This window comes from Xyrauchen texanus, chromosome 16, assembly GCF_025860055.1.
Source record: "Xyrauchen texanus isolate HMW12.3.18 chromosome 16, RBS_HiC_50CHRs, whole genome shotgun sequence".
Classification (NCBI taxonomy): Eukaryota; Metazoa; Chordata; class Actinopteri; order Cypriniformes; family Catostomidae; genus Xyrauchen; species Xyrauchen texanus.
The window spans coordinates 20,371,026-20,390,198 of NC_068291.1; the positions used below are offsets into that span (position 1 = coordinate 20,371,026).

Sequence of the window (19,173 nt, forward strand, 5' to 3'; positions counted from 1 at the left end):
AGAATTAACATCCCACAAACGTTGTAATTTGGCCTGGTTCTATTTGGGTATTTTCAATGTCTTATTACATTATTTTAACACCTAAATAAAACGTCCCACAAACGTAATTTAGCCTGGTTGTATTTTTATGATGTATTTAAACGTCTTATTTAAATGTACTAATTACATTAATTTAACACCTGAGTAAAACGTCACACAAAAGTCGCAGTTTTGTCTGGTTTTACTTTAGCATTAAAAACATGTTATATTTACGTTTTGTGGCTACTTAATTTCAATTTATGTCCTTTAGTTGCCCTGCTTGTCATGTTATGATCAGTACTGCCTTTCAAATAAAGACAACTTCCTCAAAAGCCTTTTACGAACAAATTAAGATAAACATTTTAAATGACATACAACCAGGACAACATTTTGGTTTATAAAATGTAATATTTAAGCATGTTACATAACATACATAGGGCATAAAACATTATCACCAGGCTTTTGTGAGACTAAAATCCATGGGGGGAAAAAATTCACAAGCACAAAAAGGAGAAACAAAACACACAATAGTGGTCCAATATATAATGACACTCTCTGGACAACCACACACCTGTTCACAATACATTGTAAGTACTAAACAGAACCTTAATCTTGGCAATATGGCATTGATCCCCATTTCAGTGATCTGTAATAAAGACATGCACAGGCGGTGTTATTTGCCACCAACACAAACTGACCGATAGCATTCACAAAGTCAAGCTGCTCTTTCCTGGTTTTCTATTATTTATAACATGCTGTAGGTGAAAAAACTCCCAGAGTAGGTCAATTATGTGTGAAATCAATCAATCAAAACCATATTACCAAACTGTGCCACCCATTGTGTCAGTATTGGTCTGCATGCTAGTAGGGCACTGCTAATTTAACAGTTTTACTTGTAACATAGCATTACTTAAATAAAGCCCAAGTCTTCTTAAAAGATTTAAATTTCTATGGATGATTTTGATTTCCATAAAATAAAAGCAAAGGGAACACCAAACAGGCAACGGAGGACTGTCCAAATACTACATACCACTGCTGATGCTAACATTTTTAAGTAAATCCTACACTGCAATTTGAAATATACTCGATTTTAACAACTTTTTTTGTTTGTTATTTCCTTACTGAACTAAGTGTGATTGACCACTGTTTTTCAGTGGAAGTGCACGACCCTGGGTAGAGCTGAGGTGAAACAGGTAAAGTATTAAAGTACGAGATACAGTAGGCGGATAAGACAACGGCTATCTAAATGCTTTTAATCCCTGCAATTACTTTTTAGTCTCAGACTTATCTGTGATGAAATGCATGTCCTTATTTTTTTATTTATTAATTAAACTTCATTAATTATACTTTAAGGTTATGTTTTTATAAAATGAATCTAGTCATACTTTTCTACAGCAGAAACTGCACATTATGGAAGGCCAATACAAACAAACTAAGGAACAGTCTCTCCCCAAATATCTTTCTTTCCTTGCCCAGAAGTTGCACTGTGAAAAGGCTATATGATTTTCTAGTTTTTCTTTCCTCATAAACGGCTCTTCAATTATGGGTTCATTCTTTACTGGAGGATTTCTGACATGGAGTTATAAGGAATGGAGATGTGTACAAAGGTTGTTTTCTTTGTTGAAGGAGTGTGTTCTAGTTGTCTCCGGCCTCGCCTCCTTCAACCTCATCTGGTGCATTGTCGGATGTCCATAACTAGAGGAAAAGAAAATAATATGACAGTGGATGAGAAAAAAAAAACGACCATTTCTCTAGGAATCAACCATTAAAACAAAACCTGCAGTTATCTGAGTAATGGTTTTATTTATGCATTTGACAAAATAATCATTACTTTAAACTCTAAAAACAAAACTTATGATTCTTAAAGGGTTAGTTCACCCAAAAATGAAAATCCTCTCATCATATACTTACCTTTAAGCTATCCCAGATGTGTATGACTTTAAACTTTAAAAGTAATCTCCAGTCGATCAATTCATGTCTTCAGAAGCAAATTAGGTTTGTGTAAAAAAATGAATAATTAAAACTTTATATTAAACACATCACGTTGCTGTCGCGTGACGTAAGCGCAATGTCACGTTCACACAAGTAGTCGGAATCATACACTTTGTTTTCAACAGAGGAACAAACGTCAAGTGAGAGTTACATCATTTCAACCAGCATTCCAGCGCTGGCCGGAAACAATTATTTAAAGTTAAAAATGTTTTAATTAGGGATGCGCCGATACTATATTTTTGAGAGCGATTACCGATACTTTTATGAACTCAATATCAGCATTTTATAAAAATGTTATCATAAAAATTGTTTAAATAAATACATTAATTAAAAATTTAAATGAAAGTATAACAATTCATTTTCAACATGAAATTGTATTATTTTTAATTGCATGAAGTGATTTTATACAGAACCTCACAGCACAATACTAAATACAAAATTGGAATTATTTGTCAAATAAAGTGCTGCATAATAGAGCATCACAGATGTTAGATACTTCTTAAATATAACACAGTTACTATTGCTTTATATTATTAGTAGTATAACAGTGAATATTACATAAATATACAGCAGTGATCTATCTGTGTCATACCTTTTCATTTAAATTGATCTTTTATTTTGGTGGAGCTTTTATTTTGAAGTGTTTCTGTGGAGGTCTGACATAATCAGGACAGATTCCCAATCCGGAAAAGCAGGTCACTATGTGAATCACATTAATTATTAAACCGCAAAAGGCTGCTATATAAATCAATAAATATGTAGTCTGTATATGACTCTTGCTAAAAAGTGAATTAGTGCTCAGCCTGCTGTCATCTGCTACAAACAGTGTATGCATTGCAATGTTTTCCATGTATGAGCCAAGGATCTTTAAAGGTATGAGCAGTTTGTGTCTCTATGACTGCACAACACCAGCTGCACACGTTCACAAGCACTCACATTTAAAACACTGCATGAGAAAATTATCTATTTATCTCATTATATCATTGCTTTTGCTGTTAAATAATCTTTAGGACATAACGAGATTTTAATCTGTGTGCTGAATGTTAACATAATGACATTCGTGCTTCAGATGGTATCAGTTTTTGTTATCGGAGCATTTTACGAGTACATTTACATGAGCACGATATCGGATCTGATTCATATATCGGTGCATCCCTAGTTTTAATTATTGATTTGTTTCTTACACCAACCTATTGGTTTGTTTCAGAAGACATCAATTGATCATCTGGAGTCGTGTGGATTCAATTGATCAAGTGGCACCCATTCACTTGTAATATCTGATCAAACAGCTGAAATATGCTTAAAAATCTTCACTTCAGTTCTGCTGAAGAAGGAAAGTCATACACATTCGGGATGTCTTAAAGGCAAGTACATCATGTAAATAAAATTTTTTGGGTGAACTAACTTAAATTTAAATTCCTTAAATGGCATCTTCCTTACAAAAAATCTAGAGTTCTAGCTAATTAGCCACATAAAATATTGGTCAAACCAATATGTTTTTTTTTTTTTTTTTTTTTTTTTTTTAAATAAAATGCACCACCATATCAAATCATAACTGATCTTGTTTTCCTTAGAGCCACTTGAAAGCATCAGCAATTGTGTAGGCAAGGTATGGCAAACCTACCTTCACCACAGAAACTTCTGATAAAGAAAATGTTAAAATGGTTACTTACTGTGAGGTTGTCTCTCAGTAGCTGCATAATCAGAGTACTGTCTTTGTAAGACTCTTCATTCAGCGTATCGAGCTCTGCAATGGCCTCATCAAAAGCCTAAATTAGTAGCAAAAGAAACACAGCCTTTAAAAATGGAAATAATGTGCACGCATATGTCCATAATGTATGTCTGGTTAATGGCAGCATACCTGTTTGGCCAGGGCACAGGCCTTTTCTGGAGAGTTAAGTATTTCATAGAAAAAGACAGAGAAGTTAAGGGCCAGACCCAGGCGTATGGGGTGTGTTGGCTGCATGTCTGCCTTGCTTATATCGAATGCTTTCTGGTAAGCATCCTGAGAGCTTTCTATGGTAGCTGTAAAGTTACAAGAAAGGTTAGGTTAGACTCACAATGTATATCGAGATCTGACACCAAAATGTGGTGTCCACTTAACTGAAGCTCTAAAACTGGGCCATTAAAAGTAATAAAAATACAATAAATTAACAATAATCGTAAACAGAAAGCCCAGTTCTTCAATTCTAGTGTTGAGATTTCGGTAATATTTATAAGATCTAAAATGAAAGCTTAAATGTTTGTTAGTTAGCTTGAGCAGATAATGTTCAGTCTATACACAAATTTCTCCTCGTTTAGAAATGCTCATTTACTTAATACCAAGTCCACTCCTGCATTCTACAGAAAACATTTTTTTTAAGCCTACAAAATTGATTGCATTCATACTTTTCTTGTCATCTCCTGAGGCAACTTCAGCAAGGTATCTGTAGTAGTCACCCTTCATCTTCAGGTAGAAGACTTTGCTCTCAGGAGTTGAGGAAATCTCAATTAAATATTTGTTCAGCAGCTCCTGTAGGAAGAAAAAATGTTTTAATAAATGGTGGCAAATGCACATTCGCCACAATAATGCAGATAGAGACAGAGAGCAACTGATTGAAGCAGAGTTTAGATATCATTAAATACTTATGACAGGCAACACCTGCACAACTGGACCCTGAACTCTTTACTCCAACTAACACTTAAAAATGGTTGTTGTTCACCTTTTGCTCATTTTGGTAGTTTTTATATTGCTTCTAGAGACCAAAACCAGACAACAATCCAGCGGCAAATCAGAATTATCATGGCGCATTTGGCAGAAAAGCACAACACTATGTTTTGAAGAAAAAAGGTGCTGCACACCAACAAAAAACATCATCCTAACTGTGAAGTATGGTGGAGGAAACATCATGGTTCATTGACAGCTTGCAATCATTGAGTGAAAAATGAATTCAAAATTGTATCAAGAGATTTTACAGGAGAATGTGAGGGTAGAGGTCTGTCATCTGAAACTGGAAAGTGATGCAACCAAAGTGATGTTTGGTGACGCAACAAGATACTGTCTCGAAACACAATAGCAAATCAGCAACAGAATGTCTAAAGAGGATGCCAATTTGAGTTTGGAATGGCCAAGTCAGAGTTCAGACCATAACCTAATTGAGATGGTGTGGCATGACCTGAAGGGAGCCGTTCATGCAAGAAATCTCAGATATATTAATGAACTCAAACGGATTAGTAGAGAGAAATTGTGTAGAATCCCTCTTAAGCATTGATCATCTACATGAATCTACAGGAAACGTTGGTGGAGGTTATTGCTGCTAATGGGGTTCTACTAGTTATTAAAGGTGCACCCAGTAATTTTTTGAAATATGTCGAATTGGCTTATGTTGACTTACACTGACACCTAGTGGTCTGGATGCAGCATCATTCAAGCATAGTAGTTCTCAGTTACCAATGCCACTGTAGCAATTCACTATGCACAGTAAACCAGGATTAATTTAATCAATGAATGAAAGTAAAATAACATGGCAATAACGGAGATTAAGCTAGTAGTATTCAGCTGCTGATGCTAACATGGCTGCACCCATGAAGCGCCCCTGCCCCATGTAGAATAACAGAGCTTTTATAAGGTTATTGATACGACTGAACTCTTCCGCTCACATGAGTGGTCGTGATTTTAAACATACATTTCAGAATTACTATTAATTTCTTTAGAAGTAAAACGTTTTAAATGAGGAAAAAAATTACTGAATGAACCTTTAAATATCAAGGAACATTTTTTCATTACTTTAAGCAGATTGTGTTTGTTTATTATTATGACTTAGGTGAGGATCAGATCACATTTTCTGAATAATTCATGCAGAAATGCAGGTCATTTCAGAGGCCTCACATACTTACTTTCCAATGTGTTAGGGTCACAAAGAAGATACAAACCAGCATTGGACAAAGTGAGCAACCTGCTGTCTTAAACACATGCTATACATCAACTCATTCTGCTGTTAATACCACTCCCACATGACTCAAAATATTTTTAAGGTATTTCCTTCCAAACGTGATTTTAGTCCTGGATTAAGCTTAATCTGCATCTCAGAGACTAGCCTTTATGGCTGGTTTACTCCATCTCTCCTTCCATCTACCAGTCTGAGTCTGCTTCAGCAGTTATCTGTGTCAGTGAAAGCAACAGCTTTAAGGAACTGGTAAATACCAGATTAACCAACACACCAAGTATGGTTACCATGGAAAGGCCCGAAACTGGCAACACAACATCATGAGGTATAGTCCACACTCCTTGTGTTATGGCAAGATCAGACAGCTTACAATGTTCTTCATCCTACAAATCACAGTATTCTTCTATGCCTCATTCATAAAGTTACACAAAAAAGATCACCTCTAACAAATCTCACTTCAGGTCAGCACACATAGAAAAACAATACTGACAAAATGGTGCACTGGGAGGAGGTTTGCTTAAATTTAGTAGCCCAACCATTTCTTTCTGTGATTAACAAAGGTCTGCAAATAACGTTCAGGCTTAAAGACTGCACAGCAGAAATAGACAAGCCCAAAAGTGTAAGAAATAGGCACACTTTCCAGCATGTTCATTCTTGTCTGCCTTAGACGATGCACCCATGGTGCCACATGCATCATTTCATTCTTCACACTTGTCAATGATTCTCAGCACAGAGATGCCAGTTTAGAGAAACAATGTCAGTGTTGTTCCACGGTCCTATTTCTGACCTAAAATCCAACAGTGCTTTAGATTCCCAAAAGCTGCATGGAGATTTACAACAGCAGTACTCCACTGGTGGGTCACGACCCAAAAATGGGTGACCATTCTGTTCTTATAGGGTTACCAAAAAAAAAAAAAAAAATGCAACTAACCTTCTTATCATGTATAGTTAAGATTAGTCTCAGCCACAGTCCGTGCTCTACAGACTAACGCACATACACTACCATTCAAAAGTTTTGAAACACGTATTGTTTATTATATATTTTTTCTTCACATTTAAAATAATAGCGAAGAACAAAACTGTTATATTTTAGCATCTTCAAAATAGTCACCCTTTGCTTAGAATTTGCAAACATGTACTCTTGACATTTTCTCAACCAACTTCTTGAGGAATCACCCTGGGATGCTTTTTAAGCTGTATTGAAGGAGTTCCCATTCTTGTTGTGCACTTATTGGCTGCTTTTTTATTTGGTCAAGTCATCAATTTTTAAGATCATGAGAAACTTTTAAATCAAGTGTTTCAAAACTTTTGACTTTTTATTTTAATGAAAATTCTGCAATCAATTACTCACGCGCAAGTTTTAAAGCCTTTCATGCATTTTTTTACATATATTACTAGTATACGGCACTCACGTCAAGTGATGTCTGCAAACAGTGCTTGTTTTGTAAACGTTTTTTGACCATCACTGCTGTAATTGACTGCAAAAAGTAATGTTCCCAGAAACGAGAAATGCATGGCGCTTTTCTCTCAGCGGCTTGTTTTCTCCACTTGCCATTTTCAACTACACATTAAAATGTGTTTCAGTTGATCCAATCACAAGTGGTCAGCATTAAAAACAGGTGTAAACGCTTTTACGATCGGATCAATGAAGCCACGTCAAAAACCCTAATCCATATTGAATGCATCCCGGACAGCAAGCGCCACCCCTCACCTGTCGATCAACCACTGCTCTAAAACAAGAGTTTTAAACTTTGCCTGTTGCATGTGGCAGGCTGTCTGGACAAGTGGGGGTGTAGACCAACCTTGATCCCAGAGCACAATCAACAGTGAGATGAATCACAGACACACCCTCAGCCCTCACAGACAGGCCAGGAAATGAAGCCTGAGTTCTCGCTAAAGCCGTGCACAGAAACTGGCCATGACTCAGTGAACAAACACAGTTCGCCCTCACGTGGATTTAGACTGGACTGTAGCAACATCACTGATAACAGCTCTACTGACTTACCAGACGTCTAGATTGACTGACTGAGACTAGGCTACTTTCTCTTTCAAGAAGACACTCCCTGGATTTTATGAACAGATTCAAAGTTGAGATTATATTTTGTAGAGTGTTTTGTATTCTTATATAAACAAAGCTAATCAGTTATTATGCCAATCATAATTTCCAAAAGGGATGCACCGATATAAAAAAAAAAAGTCCAACTGACACGATACAGATTTTAACAAAAAATTATAGGCCACTACAAATGTTTTGCTAGTTACCATATTTTGTAATCAGATCACTGTTTAATTTAGGAATTATGTTTTAAAAAAAAATGTATATGCCAAAGCTTTTTTACTGTTTTATCAATAAAAACGTCCATTAAACATGGCCACATTTTTAAAGAGAGCCACAATGAAAGATCAACAGAAGATAAAAATAAAAAATAACTATGATAACATGATGATATGAAAATAATTAAATGTTCTCTGGCATCTCCGGCTGCCCTTTATCTTTCTCTCTCTCGTTCATTAGGTGACTCGGCGCCGACCATGCACATTTATGGCCCAGCAACACCCTCCTCCTAGTCACAATTTCATATCAGCAATTTTTAATACATGTCATTTGCTTTAACTAAATTATATTACATAAATATATTGGTATTATATCTTCAGCCATTGCCACCCTGATCTCTAGACATATAGTATTGCAGGGTCTTGAATGAATACATTTATATGACCTTTCCAGTAATTTGTGAATACTGCATCATTTTTTTTATACCAATTAGTTAATAAATCATTTAGACCGATTTGCAAACCAAATCAATAAATGCATTGAAAACAGCCAACTCAACGAATGATTCACACACAAATCGGACATCGCTACTGCTTATGAATAAATTATACTGTACACAAGATTTATATCTAGCCAATTAAATATTTTAGAGCAGGGCATGTCTAGAAAAAAGTATATTCATTATAGACATTTCCATAAATTTACATTATCCAGATAAAATTCCCCTGATATTTCCTGGTTTCTCATGACCATGGGAAGCCTGGTGTTGGTATTGGCCACTGATAAATCTATATTGGTCAATCACTACGATGTTGTTAACAACTGTGTATAAAGCAATAAAATGAGGTCTTGCATTAATGAATTATGGTTTTACTCTGCTAAACAAAAGCATCAGAACATCTATGATTAGACCACCTTCTCTTATGCACAATAGTAGCATGCAGACTAGAGCTATAGATCTTATTGCTACCATTTCAGGTCAGTATGAGAAAATACACTTCAGCTTCTATTTTTGGAATGAACCTCCTTCGGGCAACTTAAGACATTAATATATTTATTTAAAGAAACAAAGAGTCTCCGTGGATGATGTTGAATTATTCCACCATTAGTAAAAGCCTTAAGAATAAGAAACAGATAGCTCTGTAATTCCCAGCATTACTTAACTCCACCTGAATGCACCTTCACATACATCCACAATTGAACTTTGATCGTCACATTATCACATCACTGAATACAGTATAGACACTGCTATAGCAATGATTTTATTATATAAACAAATACTACCTTTTATGGGGAAGTACAAGAAACAAGTCTCTTTCATGTCACAAAAATTAAGGCTGAGGTCTACCTTACAGTAATGAGACAAAAATCAAAAAGGTATAAATAAGAACTCCACAATTTGTAATTGGACCTTCATTACTAGATTTGTTAGATATAAAATGAATGACTGTGTGAGTCCATGTGCATGCTACCCTTAATATAGACATAATTGTCTCCAGCGAGAGCCAAAACTGGGCAGCTATTCCATTAGAAAAAGAGGCCATATTCTCTGCCATGTTCTGTGTAATGCACATGTGTCTATGGAGGGACTCTAAATCCTCCGACGCATACATCTACATGCACTATGTACATTAATACGGTTCTTGCAAGGTCCACAATTTTCTGCGATTAATTCAGCCCAAACTTCGTAAAGGAATATTCTGGATTCAATTACAAGTTAAACTTAATCAACTTTTTTTTATGGTTGGATTACCATAAAAAACATAAAAATTTTGACTGGTCAAAAAGCAAAAGGCACTTACAACGAAAGTGAATGGGGACAATTTCTAGAGATTTTAAAGGCAAAACTGTGAAGCTTATAATTTTATAAAGCACTTACATTAATTCTAATGTTAAAACTTGTGTTATTTGAGCTGTTAAGTTGTTTAAGCATTGTTTTTATGGTTGTTTTAGGGTTAATGGTGTTACATCGTCATAGCAACTAAATGTTTTAGATACAGCTTTACTTAGAAAAGGTTAGCACACTAAAATGATTTTAACACACACATTGTTTATATCTTGCGCCTATACTTTTGAAATGGTGAGTATTTTAAAATTTACGGATTGGACCCATTGACTCCCATTGATTGGACCCATTGTAATTGACTCACTGTGACCCAGATTGTTGCTTTTTAGAAACAAAAAGAAGGGACAAGTCCAAATAAGTTTGTCACAAATGCTGTCGATTTATCTTAATTCACCCCAAAATTTAAATTCTCTCATTATTCATTTACTCTGATGTCATCCCAGATGTGTATGACTGTCTTTCTTCAGCAGAACACAAATGAAGATTTTTAGAAGAAGATAGAGCTGTCATGTGCTAATAATGTATGTACACGGGTGCCATTACTTTGACGGTCCAAAAGTCATATTTAGGCAGCAATCAAGTAATCCACATGACTCAAGTGGATCAATGAATGTGTTCTGAAGTGAATCAATTGGTTTATGTAAGAAAAGTCGATAATTTAAAGTTTTTAACTTTAAATCGGCACTTCAATCCAGGTCTCTGATGCTATTTGAAATGAACGTCACGTGAGATTTCAGGCATTCTCTTGTTGTAAATAAGCGCCACTTCCGAATCCTCACATGTACTCGCCAAAGCGCTAACTTCATGCTTCCCGTCAGCTGCTGGCAGGAAGCACTTTTTAAAAGTTAATAACGTTTTAATTATCTATTTATTTTTTACACAAACATATCAATTTGCTTCAGAAGACATTCATTGATTGACTGGAGCAAGTGTGCCGCACAAGCCCTCAAAAGTGAAGCCAAAACGTCTCGATCGCCCCCCGGTGACTGGTCCTAGTATAGGTCATAAACCCCACCTCCCCATGTTATTCAACGGGACATGAGACCAACTAAACAATTAAATTACACTTCACATATGTTTTTTCCAAAGATAGAAACTACAGTAAATGACAGAAACTATCACGTTGATGTAATTTCAAGTGTTTGTTTTCAAAATAAGTTTGTTTTTAGTTAGTTATTTGATATTATAAAAACGGTGCTGTGACATCATGATTGACAGCTGTGATTGACAGGTTCTCTGAGCGAAGTAGTTACTGAAGCACCAACAGAACTTTTTTCGGGATCTTCGGAGGACTGAGGAGATTGGAGCTTTAAATTTAATATCTAAATTTCTATAATTAAGTGCAGGGGCGTGTGCTTGCGATTGATTCAGCGAGAGTGAGGGCGGGGCCTTGATTTCGCGGCTTTACTTCCTGCTCACTACTGCGCAGGTCTGGTCCCGAAATCGCAACTGCGCAGACACAAGTCCCAAGATGTCAGCGCCATATCGGGACACTGGCAGCTTCAGTTCTCACCAATGGAAAAGAGCGAAGGGGCGTCGTCCATCTTTTTTTTACAGTCTATGGACTGGAGTCATGTGGATCACTTTTATGCTGCCTAAATCGTACTTTTGGACCGTCAAAGTGCTGGCACCCATGTACTTCCAATAAACCTGGTTTATACTTTGGAAGAAGCACCCTCGGCGAATGAAGCTGGCGCTTAAACGCAGCAGCATTTTAAAAATTAATTAGTTGAGGTAGACATCAAGTTTCTGGTGGATGACACAGCACGTAAGCTGTCACTGTCATAAAAACTACAATCGCTCTCTACGCATTTGTCATGGCTATGCTGTCTTTGTGGAATTTGTGATGCGAATCATATATAAATGTATATTTCTGCACAATCTATTTTAGCAACCTAAGCAACTCCTCAGCTGGCACCTGCAATTGTAAATAAAAAGCATCACGTCCCAACAACACGCACAAATAGTTTTAACCAATCATCAGTACTCTTTGACCAGCCAAGTTCTCTTGGGTCAAGAATTTCAAAGATGTATGCCAACAGGAGAAATCTCACCAAACGAACACATTGACAGAACAAAAACATCCCTGCACGTCCCATTCACCCAGAAAGTATAAATTAGCCTAAAAATCTTCACAAGACAGTCAAACACATCTGGGATGACATCAGGGTAAGTGAATAATGAGAGAATTTTCATTTTTGGGTGAACTATTTGTTAAATTGTATTTAACCCAGAATATACACTCACCTAAAGGATTATTAGGAACACCATACTAATACTGTGTTTGACCCCCTTTCGCCTTCAGAACTGCCTTAATTCTACGTGGCATTGATTCAACAAGGTGCTGAAAGCATTCTTTAGAAATGTTGGCCCATATTGATAGGATAGCATCTTGCAGTTGATGGAGATTTGTGGGATGCACATCCAGGGCACGAAGCTCCCGTTCCACCACATCCCAAAGATGCTCTATTGGGTTGAGATCTGGTGACTGTGGGGGCCATTTTAGTACAGTGAACTCATTGTCATGTTCAAGAAACCAATTTGAAATGATTCGAGCTTTGTGACATGGTGCATTATCCTGCTGGAAGTAGCCATCAGAGGATGGGTACATGGTGGCCATAAAGGGATGGACATGGTCAGAAACAATGCTCAGGTAGGCCGTGGCATTTAAACGATGCCCAATTAGCACTAAGGGGCCTAAAGTGTGCCAAGAAATCGTCCCCCACACCATTACACCACCACCAGCAGCCTGCACAGTGGTAACAAGCCATGATGGATCCATGTTCTCATTCTGTTTACGCCAAATTCTGACTCTACCATCTGAATGTCTCAACAGAAATCGAGACTCATCAGACCAGGCAACATTTTTCCAGTCTTCAACTGTCCAATTTTGGTGAGCTTTTGCAAATTGTAGCCTCTTTTTCCTATTTGTAGTGGAGATGAGTTGTACCCGGTGGGGTCTTCTGCTGTTGTAGCCCATCCACCTCAAGGTTGTGCGTGTTGTGGCTTCACAAATGCTTTGCTGCATACCTCGGTTGTAACGAGTGGTTATTTCAGGCAAAATTGCTCTTCTATCAGCTTGAATCAGTCGGCCCATTCTCCTCTGACCTCTAGCATCAACAAGGCATTTTCGCCCACAGGACTGCCGCATACTGGATGTTTTTCCCTTTTCACACCATTCTTTGTAAACCCTAGAAATGGTTGCGTGTGAAAATCCCAGTAACTGAGCAGATTGTGAAATACTCAGACCGGCCCGTCTGGCACCAACAACCATGCCACGCTCAAAATTGCTTAAATCACCTTTCTTTCCCATTCTGACATTCAGTTTGGAGTTCAGGAGATTGTCTTGACCAGGACCACACCCCTAAATGCATTGAAGCAACTGCCATGTGATTGGTTGATTAGATAATTGCATTAATGAGAAATTGAACAGGTGTTCCTAATAATCCTTTAGGTGAGTGTACCTTTATTGTACAGATTGCATTTAAATGTCATTTTATAGATAATTTTAGTCTTGAATGTGCTATATTTTTTGTTTTTATAATCTTTACACCTTCATTTCTCACTGAAAATTTCACATTAATTTGTAGCCTACTATTAGGGGCCATTTAGACCAAATGTGTTTTTGTGCTAGCTAAATGTAGATGTAGCGCAACAAACAGAACAGTATGCATGCAGCTGTCTTGAGAAACAGCATCTAAAAAAAAAAAAAGTGTCGCTCCAGCACGGAAAGTGGAAAAACCGCTGGACGCAGCGCAACAGTTAAACATGTCCATCTAGTGCATGTTTCCATAGAAAAACAAACACAAAAACTAAAAAGCGAAGATAGGTGGAAAACAAGTTTGGTGTGGACATTCCATTAGCATGTTCGCCATTCGAAATCTATCCGACAACAATGTTGTAGTATTTGAATTCTGAAATGTAATTGGGCTTTTCTTTGTCGATTGTTGCATATGACATTGCATATTAAAATCTCTCTCAGTTTTATAACTTTTCTAACATGGATACACATATTAAAACAACATTCTTACCAACACATCTTTGCAGATATCCCGCAGTTCAGACTCCACTTTCTCCCGGTATTCCTTCACCATCACCAGTTTCTTGTCATTTCCCTCGGTCTTCTGCTCGATGCTGGAGATAACCCTCCACGCAGACCTCCTAGCGCCCACCACGTTCTTATAGGCGACCGATAGCAGGTTTCTCTCCTCATTTGACAGCTCGGTGCCAGCTTCAGTCACCGACTTCATACAGGCCGCCATATCATCATAGCGCTCTGCCTGCTCGGCCAGCTTCGCCTTCTGGATGAGCTCTGTTCTGTCCATTCTGCCGCTTTTAAGTCTGTGAGTGTTTCTAGGTCTATGGGACACTCGACTGATCAAAGGACGGAAATGAACCGCTGCTTAATCCTTAGAGAGGCTGAGGAGGAAAGATTGTGAAAGTCAGACTCCATGCATTATTTAGAGATGCGCTTCCATGTAAATGTTACACATACATTTTCTAAATACAGAAAAAAAAAGATCAGCGGAGACACACATGTATGCATGCATGCCTGTCAAGGAAATGTTCTGGTCATATTTAACCCTGAATCAATACAAATATAAAAATCGCATAAAGAAAATTAGGCCTACATTTAGAACGTTTAAAGAGATGTTTCATGCAAATAATGAAAAATTCTCTCATAATTTACTCAGCCAGCCCAGAGGTGTATGAATTTCTTTCTTCAGCTGAACTTAAAGAGTTTTAGAAGACAATCTCAGCTTTGTAGGATCATTCAATGCAAGTTAATGGTCAAGCTCCAAAAATCACAATGGCAGCATAAAGGTAAACCACACGATACATGTTTTCTGAAGCGATGCAATCACTTTAGGTGAGAAACAGATCAATATTTCAATCCTTTTTTTAACTATAAACCTCCATATTCACTATCAGAATGTTAAACTTCAATATTGATCTGTTTCTCACTCACACCTATCATTTAGTTTCTGAAGACTTTTAATTACTGGAGTTATATCAGGGTATCAGCAGGTTCATAGGAATGAAATGTAAGACTTAAGGCCAAATAAAAATAAAGATTTAAGCCCAATTTCACAATGGAATTTGTTTTTTTATTTAAAAACACAAAATAATTCATTTGAAGGTCAATAAAAAACCACTGAGGCTAGTTGGATTTCTCCAGACATGTTTATTTTATTAAATTGTGCATTAATGCGTTTTCTTTTTTAAATAATATAATAATACAAATATAAACTCTAAATTAATTCAAGTGGTCATTTTTATTTGTATAGCGCTTTTCATAACACAAATTGTTTTAAAGCAGCTTTCCAGAAAATCATGCTTTAACAGAAAATAAAGCTTCAATATCTTTTATGTCTTCGTGCCATAATTGTCCGGTTTGATAAAAACATGATGGTAAATTGTGCCGTAATATGAATAATTAAATAATGATGTAAATAATAGAATAATTAATTATGAATGCATGTAGCCTACATTATGGCCCTTCTCTTTAGTCACTAGTTTCCCAGCAAGATGTGATGCAGTCATGTGCTGAATTACATTTATATTGTTTTTCTTGGCAGATACCTTTAACACTCTACCTAACATCTCCTTGTTGCCAGCTTTGTTGATTATAAACAGGAGCGATAGTTTTTATTGCATCACTCGCTTAAAGAGACACAATATAACACCATTTACATAACGGATTATTAAGGTTTATACATCTGTAACATCACAAGTTTAGTACAAATGCACTTAAATGTCCTTCCCTGCATGTGCTCATACTAAACTCAAGCTTGAGCTGCAAAATGCTGGCTACACAAGAGAGAGAGACAATTTACTCACACAGAATCTGTTAAGCATCTCCTCTATTTATGCAAAACACCAAAAGTTAAGACCTCCACAAACTAAATGTAAGACTTCTTGTCATTTATTTAAGATATTTAAGACATTTTAAGGACTTAAATATAAAAACAAAATTACATTTAAGACTTTTTAAGGGCCCACGTGTACCCAGCATATATGGATTACTTTTATGCTTGAAAGGTCTGGTCACCATTCACTTGCATTGTATGGACCTACAGATATTCTTCTAAAAAATGTTGTGTTTGGCTGAAAGAAAGAAAGACTGAAACAAAGTCATACACATCTGGGATGGCATGAGGGTGAGTAAATGATCACTTTATGCTTTTTTTTTCCATTGTGAATTTTTCAGGAACTTAAGCACATTTTATATCATAATATGTAAAATGTGCACGTCTGTGTTCTGGAAGTATTTTCCCATAGACATTTAATTAAATAGTTCATAAAAGAGTTGTAAGCCATGAACCGAACCAAACCAACCATCTCCGAGGTGAATCACATCAAAACTTAGTTGAGGCAAAAAAGTATATGAAAATGACAAAAAGACAACAGTACAATGCTGTGTACTTACCGTCTTTCATGAAGGCACAGACTACAATCCCTCGAAGCAATTTGAATGATGTCATTGAATACAAAAACGATAGGAATATATAAAACTATTGATTTTAGGTTGTTGATTTTAAGTATATTAACAATATAATTTAAGTTTATTGCAAAATATCAAGATATTTCCACACAAATAGATAAGTAGTTTATGAATGAATAGACACGGACTCAATTACATCATTCACAGTACGTCAAAGGAGTTGGCGGTCGCTCTGAGGCACGTTTCACAGGCTTCGTTACCCGCAGTTCTTTGATTGGTGTATCATTCTCTGCTGTAACATGGGTAATGTAGTTGCTTACCAAGAAAAAAATTATCTCACCCCAATTTGGAATGCCCAATTCCCAATGCACTTCAAGTCCTTGTAGAGACTCGCCTCAATCAGGGTGGCAGACAATGAATCTCAGTTGCCTTCGCGTCAGAGACCGTCAACCCACGCATCTCATCACGTGGCTTGCTGAGCACATTACTGCACAGACTGCAGAGCTTGTGTGGAGGCTTCACACCATCCACATACAACTCACCCTGAGCTCCACTGAGAGCAAAGAAGATTATAGGGACCACAAGGAGGTTACCCCATGTGACTCTACCCTCCCAAGCAGCCAGGCCAATTTGGTTGCTTAAGAGACCTGGCAGGATTCACTCAGAGTCAGCACACCCTGGGATTTGAGCTTGTGAACTCCAGGGGTGTTAGTCAGCGTCTTTACTCTCTGAGCTACCCAGGCCCCATCAAACATGATTTTTAAAAAATGAAGTTGAAATAATGCAGATGGATCAATTAGTTGAAATTGAAAATCAATTAGTCTATGGGATAAATTAATTTGACTTCCTGAACAAGATCGTTGTGCTCTATTGACATTATTGTAACATGTCTGGACATCTTAAGCTTCTTTGACTATTTCCATTCTTTTCAATGATGATTTTCATAAGTCATTTATACTGCAACAAGATTCCACTGTACAACATTTTTTTAGGCAGTTGGCACTACCAAATGTGTACTACTGTGCTGTACAGATATTTTACAAATTAAATCATTTATCATCCACACTGCTGAATATCATAATGAGCATATTTTTTCACAATGCAACAATTAGGATTGGGGGATAAAATGTGCGTATCTGTACTGAAGTTAGTCACAATGTAAAAATGTCCTAAAATAGGCAACATGTTCCAAATGCAAAACATAATTTCTCTTGAGTAAAATAGGATAAGGACATTTCATGACCGTTTTCATATCACAGCATGTATGAGCATTGCAGACGCATTTCGATGCTCATAACTGGTGTCTAGGCAGGCAGCTCACTAGGTTTTAAGACACGATCTGTATGTATATATGTATGTATATGTGTGTGTGCGTGCTGCCCAACACATCTGTCAGTGCACTCCGAACAGCCCCGCCCTTCCCCAAACTTACACATTTTCAACCAGGACCCATTAGTTCGAAATACCTTTTATAGGACATTATCGTTCAGTACACCGATCATTTGTCAGTCCATTCGAATCAAAGAGATCCAGTCTGATTTCCGTAGCAGTAAATGTAGCTGGCTCTCTATACAAGGCATTATTTCTACCACTATATATGCATATTAACTTATCTGAAGTCATAACAGCTCTATCTAGAACAATTGAAAGCAAAATAAATATTTAAAACACATTATTAAATTTGACTTAAGCCATTTTAGCAATCTGGCGACCCGCCTTAACATCACAACCATGGGTCTTATCGTGTCCACTGCACGTTGTCCTGTTTTAAAACAATAATATATAAGTAATTGTATGCGGACTATACAGATGTTGCCTATAAAAAGGGGAATATGTGTTTGGTATATTTTGTTATAGGCAAAACAACCTTTTTCCTGATCGATTTGGACGCAGCCCCTCCTGCCTCTCAACCGACTAGCGCGATTATATCGATGACACCGTCCACTGCAATGACATACAATGTGCTAAAATATCTGAGCACATCTAATAAACAGACACAAACCCTCAAAGCTCAAATGTATTAGGTTGTATCTCACCTCTTGATCAATGGTTGTCTCCACCGGATTGATAGCCTTTGAGCTTGGATGGTTAGGGGTAAAATGTAGTAGAAAAAGACAATCGAAAGTGTTTGCGCTGGACGTCGCTAGTCCCGCTGGTCGACCAATCAGAACGCGCGTTCCCCACCTGTCACTCGTATTTCTTCAAATGACCATCCAATAGCTGTGTTTCGCGGGCAATGGAGGCGGGAGAACGGGAATAAGTTCGGTTTCCCCGTAAACTCGGACTTGTAGCCACGGGGTTTCCTGCAATTAGAGCAAGGGGGATGACGTCACTATTGCTATGGCGATTCCTCCTACTCATCCCCAGCATCACCATCAGCATCATGACTGTAAACTGGATGCAGCAACAGCAGTTCTAGCCGACTAAGACCCAAAAGTCACCTCTGATTAATCAGATCATTTGAAAGATAATTGGTTTGGTTCTTCTCAGGGCCAGTTGAGTTTAGCAGTTAGATGTGATTAGGAAAAGTCGATAGTGTTTAGCTCATTGTAAAAGATGTCATTACATAGTGGGTTTAAAGTGAAAATATGTATGAAACATAACTGGAATGTTTTAGATTTTTAGAAACGAAATAGAAAGAAACAGAAAAATCAGAGAGAAGATAAGCACG

At 37.1% G+C, this 19,173-nt stretch overlaps 1 protein-coding gene across 1 annotated transcript; it reads right to left on the reverse strand.

Annotated features, from left to right (window-relative positions):
- Positions 1-406: 406 nt before the first annotated feature.
- Positions 407-18,693, reverse strand: LOC127657001 (14-3-3 protein zeta/delta-like). The gene is made up of 6 exons (XM_052145613.1): positions 18,539-18,693; positions 14,089-14,476; positions 4,399-4,522; positions 3,872-4,035; positions 3,684-3,779; positions 407-1,713 (listed from the first exon to the last, which is right to left on the reverse strand). Exons 2-6 carry the CDS (start codon positions 14,380-14,382, stop codon positions 1,654-1,656), a joined length of 738 nt encoding a protein of 245 aa, XP_052001573.1. The 5' UTR covers positions 14,383-14,476; positions 18,539-18,693; the 3' UTR covers positions 407-1,653.
- Between the last annotated feature and the right edge of the window lie 480 nt (positions 18,694-19,173).

Coding starts and splice junctions, on each gene's coding strand:
- LOC127657001 (XM_052145613.1), bottom strand. CDS start 14,382: ATGGACAGAACAGAGCTCATCCAGAAGGCGAAGCTGGCCGAGCAGGCA. Junction 4,036..4,398: donor CTCAGGAGATGACAAGAAAA/GTATGAATGCAA, acceptor GTAACTTTACAG/CTACCATAGAAAGCTCTCAG. Junction 3,780..3,871: donor CCTGTGCCCTGGCCAAACAG/GTATGCTGCCAT, acceptor CTACTAATTTAG/GCTTTTGATGAGGCCATTGC.